General features: G+C 25.5%; 1 protein-coding gene across 9 annotated transcripts in view; it reads left to right on the forward strand.

Annotated features, from left to right (window-relative positions):
• Positions 1-9,989, forward strand: part of Kyat (Kynurenine aminotransferase) — a 55,595-nt gene that overhangs the window by 15,334 nt on the left and 30,272 nt on the right. For all 9 annotated transcript variants that reach the window (XM_071184257.2, XM_043053521.3, XM_043053522.3 and 6 more), the window contains 3 exons: positions 2,115-2,264; positions 4,275-4,361; positions 5,774-5,896. In XM_071184257.2, the coding sequence (XP_071040358.2) occupies positions 2,115-2,264; positions 4,275-4,361; positions 5,774-5,896 (360 nt within the window). The remainder of the gene's footprint in view (positions 1-2,114; positions 2,265-4,274; positions 4,362-5,773; positions 5,897-9,989) is intronic.

The raw sequence follows: 9,989 nt of genomic DNA on the forward strand, positions 1-9,989 counted from the left end.
GTGTAGTTGTAAAGTAGAGAAGAAAAAAAATTTCTTCTTTCTTTTTTGTCTCCTAAAAAAGGAAATAATAAATAAGACATTTACTTAATTCCTTAAACAGAATTGTGTTAACCCCTCTTTGCCCCCGCAATGCACTGTTTTTATTTTTAAGAAATTTTCAAATATATTTTATTTCAAACTGATTATTTTTAACTGCAGTTTATTTTCTGAAGAAAAAAATTTTTTTTTACTTATAAGAAATACTTGTTTATTTTTGTTCATTGAAACTAATTTAATATTCTAAGCTAGGCACATTCTGTTTTATTATAGTGATTTGATACAGTTCAGCATGAAGTGACATTTACCTACAAATACTAATAAGATAATTTTACAACTAATTTTATAATGGTGGCCTTGTGTACTGGGTATTCATAAAAATCAAAATACTTGCCTTTCTTTAGCTTCAATTTTTATCTATTTTTTTATGTTTCTTTCCTCAAATAACTTAATACAACTATTAAATTGCAAAATTTTACTAACATTAATTAAATTTAGTGATATTCTCTAAAATGTAAATATATATTTTGTTAAATGAGAAATTTTTTATAGATTTTAATAAATATAATTTTAGATATAAGCCTAAAGAAAGCTGAAAATATTATTCTAAAAATTATTTTCTCTGTTGCGTTATTTTATAATAAATTTATAGTGCAAAGTTTGTACCATAACCTACATGCAATTGCAATAATGTATATTAGCTATGATAAGTGAACCTTTTTACTGTCAAGATGTTAAATTGCAAACAAAAAAACGATATTGTAACAAACAATATATCTTTGCTTTGCAAAGTGTATTTTCAAATATCATTATTATTAACATTATTAATTTAACTTCTAGACAAGTATCAAGTTATATTCCATAGGGTCTCGATTCTAATATTTAGCTTCATATCTAGCAGGATATTAATTTTATGCATCAATAAAATCTTTTAGATTTTTAATTTTGCAAGAGTTTTCTAAATATTGAGACTCATATTTATAAATGTTATCAAGAAAGTCTGCATAATTTTTATTTCCAATGTTCATTTCCTTATTCAATTATTATTTTTAAATTGTTAGACTATATGCAGTCAATGAGGTTAGAATTTTATCTGAAAGAAATTGGGGGGAAAAAACAAGACAGAATAGAGGAAATAAAAGAAATGCTTAATGACCAATACAGTTGTTTAGCAATAAGTATGAAAGAATAGCTTAATATTAAACAAATGTAATGTAGTGTTCGAAAGTTTCAACTCTTTTTTTTCTAAAAAAAATAGCTGTTTTCCTATTTATTTTGGTTTTGTTTGGAATTTTATAATCTTTAAATCAGCAAACTTTACAGTATCTGATTATAAAAAATTTTGTAATTAGAAGTTTAGTATGTGGGTGGTGTATAATGTTATTTGTTAACTTAGTAGTATTAACAAAATTTGATTATGATATTATACCAATTTATGTAATTATAAATTAAGGTTTCACTCTTCTCATTTACATAAAATATTGAGGGACTACTATTACTTTAATTTCTTAGGAAATTTATTGAATTTATTTTTCTTTACATATTTAAAAATGATAAATTAAATATCTGAAATTAATACAATTATTCACGCTAGATTGCGCTTACAAACTCTTAAACATTACTCTGATATTTGATATTTGTTTTTGGAAGAAAGAAAAGTAAAAGTTCTGGGAAACCTATTTTTTTCCAGGTGTTTTTTTTTTTTCCTTCTGTGGAAGAAACTTGCCATGCCTAGTTGTAGGTGGAAGTGATCTGTTATTTTAATTCTTATTGAAAGCAGTTAAAATAATTTTTATTAAACTATTGTATTAAACATTACTCTAATATTTGATATTTCTTTTTGGAAAAGAGAAAAGTTTCTTCCTATTTGTTCTGGAAAACCTATTTTTTTTTCTTGGTGTGTTTTTTTTTTTTTTTTTTTCCTTCTGTGGAAGAAACTTACCATGCTTAGTTTTAGTTGAAAGGTGGAAGTGATCTTTAATTTTAATTCTTATTGAATGTAGTTAAAATAATTTTTATTAAACTATTGTATTGTATAAATCAAGTTTTACCTTTTCAAAAAATATTTTTCTATTTAGGGTCATCCTCGATTAGTAGCTGCTTTATCAAAGTTATATACATCACTCTTAGGAAGACCAGTCAATCCCCAAAAAGAAATTCTTGTAACTTGTGGTGCTTATGAAGCTTTATACTGTGCAATACTTGGTTTAATCAATCCTGGGGATGAAGTATGTTCTTTTTCAGTATTGCAATCAGTTATTATCAGTCATTTATCAGTAAAATACAATATGTTTATTGTACTAAAAGAACAGGCATTAGTTTAAAAATTGTATGTTTGCAAAGTTTGCAGACACTGCTAGTTGTCAGAGATTTGGTTTATGAAATAGCCAATTTGTCGCCCATAAAAAAAAAATCTTCCTAAAAACAATTGGGGATTATTTTACAAAAAAGTTTTTTCATTCCATCTCTTAAAATTGGCCTTATATAAAACATTTATTTCTCTAGAAACAAAATTAAGTGTGTTTTCAATGCTTAGTGATTTATTTAGGCTTTAAGTTGATCAAGAAAAGTTAGTATTTGTTGAAGCTGTTATTAATTTAGAATGTAAACGTCATCAAGAAAAGTTTGTACTTCTTGATGCTGTTATGAATTTAAAATCCTTTATTAAATTTACTTAAACACTCAGTAATATTCTATTTTATTAAAAAATTTTAAAGGTAGTAGTTGATCATGCAAAATATGAAACCAAATAATTTTTTTTTTCTCTTAGGGTTCACACCGGTATTTAAAACTTAGTGGTCTAATAAGATCAGCTAGGTATTCATTTAGTTGTCCAAAAACTTATGGTAGACAAACTTGAGAAAAAAAATCAAATTTTACAATAGCATAATTAATGTTATGGTACACATCAAAAATTAGTAATTGCCATCTGTTGCATCCTAAATTTAATTAGGTCCATTACCCCATAATGATTAAAGATTAATATTTATTAAAATTAAATGGGTAAAAAAGCTAAAATTATTTTAGTAAACAGATTCAACATCTAGAATAAAATGCTTTGACCAAATAAATTAATAGAACAGAGAATGTAACAACTAAAAAAATATTATATTAAAAATTATAAATAAAGTCATTTCTAAAAGAGCAAAAAAGCAATGTTTTATTGATGAACAATTATGCTGTCTGTACATGAATATAAAGCACAGCACAATGTGTAAATTAAAAATATCAACATTTAAATTTAAAAATTTTTGCACCAGACCCTTTCAATTACTGCATTTAAAAAATTTTAAAACTGAAATCTAACCTGCATGTGGAATTATGAAATTAGTGCAACAGTTTTTTTAAATGCAAAGCATTCGGTGTAAAAAATTATTTTTTGTTACTATCTTGTAACTTTGAAACATATTTCAAGGCGTATGAATTTAGCAACATTTGTAAAACATTTGGTAAAAATTGTCGCCATACTGGCGTGAACCCTAGTCTAGTTAATTTTATTGAAATTTATTAAGAGAAATTAATGATCTTTGTCATCTGTATTTTTGTATATTTCGCTTTAGCTATTCTGGAGTACATTTAGAAAGCGCTTATCAGCATGGGGACTTTTAAGAATTTTGTTTTTTCCTTTTTTTTAATTGCATTTTATGTGATCAAGATTTAGTTCATTAATTTATTTTCATCATATTAATTTATGTATATACACAAAGGTTAAAATCAACAGTGGTCTGTTAGTCCAAGACCACTAAGATTTGACTGGGGTCACTATAAAATATTTATGTGGTTCACTGGACCAGTAATAAAAGTAAATGGATAGTATGCTGTTTAGGTTTTATTTATGCATTATTATTTTTTTTTGGTTCTATGTTTTGATCTGTATTTTTATCATATTTCATCAAAATTATGATATAAAACATCTTCTTTATGGAAATTTTTCATGAAAATTCACTTTATTATTGTTTTAAGAAAAGTCTAATAATGACATACAGATGAAAGACAAGTGAAAATATACACAAACTAGTACTATTTCTTAGTTACTGGTCTTTCAGACCAATGACTAAATTTTCTTCATTTTTAAACTTAATGCATATATATTATGAGTGTAACTTTTTTTTTTTTTTTTTTAATTTAGATGTAATAAAAAAAAGTGTGCTGTGTTAGTAATTTTCTTTTTTGATTTTTTTTAAAATAATTTTAATGTAATATATCATATTTTTATTGAAAAAAAATTTTTTTTATAGGTCATTATTATTGAGCCATTCTTTGACTGCTATGAACCAATGACAAAAATGGCTGGTGGCGTGCCTGTATTTATTCCTCTGAGGCTTGTAAGTTTCTCAGGGGTGCCAACTATTATTATTTATCCATAAATATTACAATTTCAATGTTAAGACTTGGATGTTATGATCAAGTAATAAAAATTTTGGTGTTTGAGATTTTTTTTCTAATAATCAGTTTATAATAAGTTTTTTTTTTCCTCTTAATTATCAAGAGAACATGAAATTATGTTGTTTGCAACTAATCTGCGGTAAATTTTTCTACCATTTAATTTTACTAAAAACAACAAAAAAAAACAAAAATAATTTGATTGAAAAAAATAATAAAAAATTCAAAGAAATCTCAACTTCCTCCCTTCCAACAATATATTCTGAAACTTAATCATCTTTTCTTATGAAAAAGCAAGAGAACTTAAACTCAAATTTGAGCGAGCAAAAAGGTTTTAGTAGTACATATGCAGGGTGATTAAAAAAAAAGCAATAAAGACTACTTCTAATTTAACCAAAAGCCTGAATATTGATTCTAAGTAATCAATTTCATTTTTTAATGATTTCAGAATTGTATAATTTTTAGTTTAGTATGTTTATCTAAATGTTACTTTTTTTTATTTAATAGTAAATTAATGCATTAATTTTATTAATATTATATTATACCTTTATATAGAACTAAGAAGTATGTGCTTCTTAAAATAGCACTAGTTTGAATTCTGTAAATGCTATCTGTATATTTTTCTTTGTTATTCTTCTTCTAATTTTGATAGTTATTTAAAAATTAGCACCTCTGTCTTCTACAAAAAAAAAATATTTTTTATTGTTATTTAACTGGAAACTTTCTATTTTCTTCTGTTTTGTTTTCTGATTTATTTATTTTCTAAAAATGTAAACCAGAAGAAGGATTTTATAATCAATTTTATCAATGCAGATAATTTAAAACATTTTTCTAAATATTAGTACATGATTGAATTTTTAAGACTTGGCACTCATTCACACCTAATAATTAAGGACCTAAGGGTTTGAAATAAATAAATAAATCATCATTGATTTCTTAGTCAAATTTTTGCAACCCTAATGTTTCATTTTTTTCATTACATTATTTATACATTTTCCGTGAATTTTTTAAATTCCTTATTTTTAGAGTATTACTTTAACCACTTTTCTCTATTTTAATGCAAAAGTGTCACCATTTATAACTGATTTATAAATAATCATCTGTAAGTTGGTCCTAGTGTTATAAAAAACATTTGCTTATAATAAGTTAAAAATGTTTAAACATTCATTGCAAGTCTACAAAAATCAAAGAAAAAATATATTGTTTCTTATCCTAACTCAACACTTTGATAGAAAAATAGGCAATTTTTTACCTTTTAAGAATCCTTTGATTTTTGTATTTTTTGCCATAGAAATTAAAACAAATTTTTAAAATTTGCATTTGTTAGTTCTAATAAAAGATCTTATTTTTTCAGAAAAAAAGTTGTGCAAATGTTTCAAGTGGTGATTGGTATCTTGACCCAGATGAGTTGGCTTCAAAATTCACAAGCCGGACAAAAATGATAATTGTTAATACTCCCCACAATCCCTTAGGAAAGGTAATTTTGCTTTATAGTATTCCTAACTGTACTTAATACTTCAGTTTTCTTTCAATTCTATTTTGATTATTTGAGTAGTAATGTTATTGACTATATATACTTATTATAATAAACATGCATTGCTTCTACTAATTCTGTTTTTCTGTAGTTATATAACCTCTATGTTACATAAGGAGTTACAGAACCTCTAGTGTTTCACGTTTCAGAGAAATATTTTTTCACTGGTACAAAACTAAAACAGAAATCTTTAAAATTTACTGAATATTTATCAACCTTTAATCAGAATATTGAGTATGAATGCTTTTTATATCTGCTTAAATCATTTCTATGTAATGGTGCGCAAAATTCTTAAAATTATAATTTATTAAAATATTAATAGATAGGGATGTACCAGATAGTGATTTGACCTAATACTGAATATCTGGCTAAAAAAATAGGCCGAATAGCATTTTTTTTTTTTTTTTTTATATATAGAAAAAAAGACTTTCATAAATATTTTTTATATAGAAATAAGTTTAGTCATTGTTGAAAAATAATCAAAACGTAGCTGTTCTATTGTTCTGGTGTAAACGTAAAAGAGCTTCAATAGAAATGTTTAAGATATTTAGAAATATTTTAGATAAAAAAATTAATGACTTTTAGAAAGAAAAAAAACTACTAAAGTTTTAAAGTGGAAAAAAAGATATAACAAAAAAACCCTCTTAATTCTGAAACCAAAACTTTAATGCTAAAAATATTTTACGGGAAAGAAATTATTCATAAAACATTAAAAAAGATGTCTATCAGATACACCTTTAAAAATGCAGCCTTATCGTAAAAACGCTTATAAAAAATACAAAAGCAAAGCAGGAAAAATGAAAATCTATCTTTATTTTTGAAAGAAAATTATAAAGCTAACCCAGAGCTCATTTTAGGCAGGGTAAACAGGGCGCAGCACCCTGCTGCCTTTTTTGTCAAAAGAATCCACCCTGTTTCCCCTGAAGTATATTAGTGCCCTGATGTAATAGACTCCATACACTTTTTGCCCTTTCTTTCCTCAACCCTTCTTTGTTTTTTCCCCAAACTCTACTATGGATTTCTTAAACTTTTGCTATTCTCAACTCTTTTTATTTAGTTTGTCATTGCTGTCAATACATAGATTTATATGAGAAAGGAAAAATAGCCATTACACTCCCTGTTGCACTTGTCTTTGAAAGTTTGCAGTTACTTCACTATCATTAAATCATAATTATTATTAATCATTTTTATTATTAAATCATAACTACAGACACTTAATAACATACATTTATTATTTTATTAATATATGCATGCATTTTAAGTAAATAACTAAGCTAATTAGCTCATAAACTCGATATATATATGTTAATTTATTAATAAAAATTAGTAATTAATGTAATTGTTTTGCTACTTTTAGTAAAGTAAATGAAAAAAAAATTGACAATGTTTTTTAATAGAACGTGTAAAGCCCATAAAAAGAAATTATTGTCTTTTTAGAATAATAATGCCCTTTTTTTTAAAACTTTTGCACCCTGCCTTTTTTTCTGCCTAGAATGAGCTCTGGCTAAACATTTCAGTTTTCCAATTACTGTGATTTCAAGAAAAAGTGAAGATTAATGTCTAATGGAACCATATTAATTGCCACATCATAATAACATAACATACATACGTTTTTTGAAAGAAAAAAAAACTAAATACCCATGCAGCATGAAGGGGCAAATAAACGTTAAAAGTACGTTCGTTTGGTATAAGGTTTTGGACTTAACGTTAAAATTACGTCAATTTCACGTGATGATTTTCACCATTTCTTCATTCGTTAAAACGTATGCGTTAAAATGACGGTATTTTAACGCTATCAATTTTCCCTTTAAATATTTCGTTAAAAATGAGTACTAAAAATACGTTATATTAACGTGTACATTTTACCCATTTTTTTACCGATTTTTAAAAACGTTTTATTAACGAAAAAGTTACGCTTTGTTGCATAGTTATGTTTACGTTAATTTTTTGGGATTATAAACGTAAATTCAATGGTAAAAATGTTTCTAAAAAAGAATGTGAGTGCCCAAGAAGGATATTATTTTACGTCTCTCTTAAATTTGAATAAACTGAACAGTGTAGATTTTTATTACAATTTGTATTCTATTTTTAAATACTTATAATTATTTTTGTTTATTTAAACTGGAGATAAATATTTGTTTGTTGATAATATTGAGTCTGCTCATTGTCAATAACTGACAAGGAAACTATGAGTTTTAATTCTTATGAAACTAAACTAAGATGAAATTAAAGAATTTCCAAAATACTGAATAAAGTAAAAATTTGTTACAACTTGTCATGTAACGAACATAATAACGTAAAAACACATGATTTAAATTTAAATCTTCTTTGTCAGGTACAAGAGTCGTGGTGTAGTGGTTAGAGCGTTCGCCTCAAAGGTACGTTGTTGTAGGTTCGGTCCTACTCGGAACTTCGGTGGAATGTTGAGTTCCGGATCTTGCAATTTTTTTATTCAAAGATCATAAATTAAAAGACTATATATTTTTTTAATTATGTAAAAATTAATTCTCTTTTTTTTATATTGAAATTATCGCTCTCCATGAGTTTTTAAAAAATAATTATAATAAATTACAAAGAAATTTATCTACTTTTAAATTCCATGTTCTTATTGCAATGAAAGAAGCATTTACTTTATTTTAAAATAATGATTTAATGTTTTTTTGTATCGCCTAAAAAATGTATCAATCTTGTTTCTTTAAAGTAGTATATATATTCATTACTGAAAGAGAAAAAAAGCATACGTATCAAAAGACAGATAAAAAGGAATTCTCATAATTAGTTTTCGTAATAAAATTTAGTGTAGGAAGTTTTAAAATATTTGTTGTTATTAAAAAACGTTTTACAACACAACAACATTTTTACAAATTTATTGAATTTTGCTTTGAATCTTGAATTTTATAATCTAGAAATTATTTAAATATAAAATCTCAATTGCAATGAGTAAATTATTTATGAAAATCATATATAGTAAAAAATAATATAAATTTATAAAATATAAAAAATAATATAAAATAGCATAAAATATAAATAATAATTGTAAGTTTTGTTGTAATGTCAGAAAAATTTTTTTTTTATCGGAGCAAGTAATGATAATTCTTTATTTCTTCGCAGAATATTATTTATGAGTGAGTTTTTGTGTATGTGAAATTAAAGTACTTTTAAAAATAGTTTGAGCGTTAGTTCGGTTTCTTTTTCCTAACTGTCAGTTTTAGTTTGCATTGAATAGCCTGTTTTTTTTGTTGTTTTTTTTTCCATATCGGGCAATAATGTTACATAACAGGGAATTTACCTATGGACACAATGCTTGGAGGGTTTTAAATAGTTAATGCAGTTAAATAAATTGTTTTTTAATTATTTAGATCCTATAAAGAAAAAAGAAAAAAATTTAAGTTAGGGAAAGAGAAAGTTCCTCAAAAATTTTAGTTGAGACCTAAATTTTGCAATGCTAATACATAGACCCTAAAAAAACAAACCCACCTTTAAAAAAAAAAAGAAAAGAAAAGGATTTAAATATTTGTCTTTTTGCATTTTGACATTAGTGCGACAATTTTTTTCTATGTTCTTTGACCAAGATTTTTTCGTTTAAACTTAGTTCCGACTTAATAGGGGTTTTAAGGGCCATTCTAGTCCTTGACGGGGGCGGTGCTCGATTCTCGACACCACCGAGTACATGCGATATATGTGCTATTAAAATCTGTGGAATCGAGAGGCCTGTGGTCGGTCGCATTGCTGTGCCAAATGTACAGGGATCTGGAGAAAATTTCCTACCCCTTCAGATTTAAGTCTAAATGGATGATAAGCCTAATGTACAGCTCTAGAGCGACGCAACTAAAACTCCTACCTTCATTAGTTCGTTGACAAATTATCTGTTTACACTGTGTTATCTGGGAATACAATTTCAACAAAATCTTTTAAATATATACATACATTGCTTTTAAAAGGAAGGCAAATATCAGCAAGCGAAAAAACAGATTCATAAAAATTTCCTTTTTTTTATATCTAAAACACTGAAGAGGGGAAACGGAACGTTCAACGA

This window comes from Parasteatoda tepidariorum, chromosome 10, assembly GCF_982258835.1.
Source record: "Parasteatoda tepidariorum strain Cologne lab strain chromosome 10, Ptep-v5.0, whole genome shotgun sequence".
Classification (NCBI taxonomy): domain Eukaryota; kingdom Metazoa; phylum Arthropoda; class Arachnida; order Araneae; family Theridiidae; genus Parasteatoda; species Parasteatoda tepidariorum.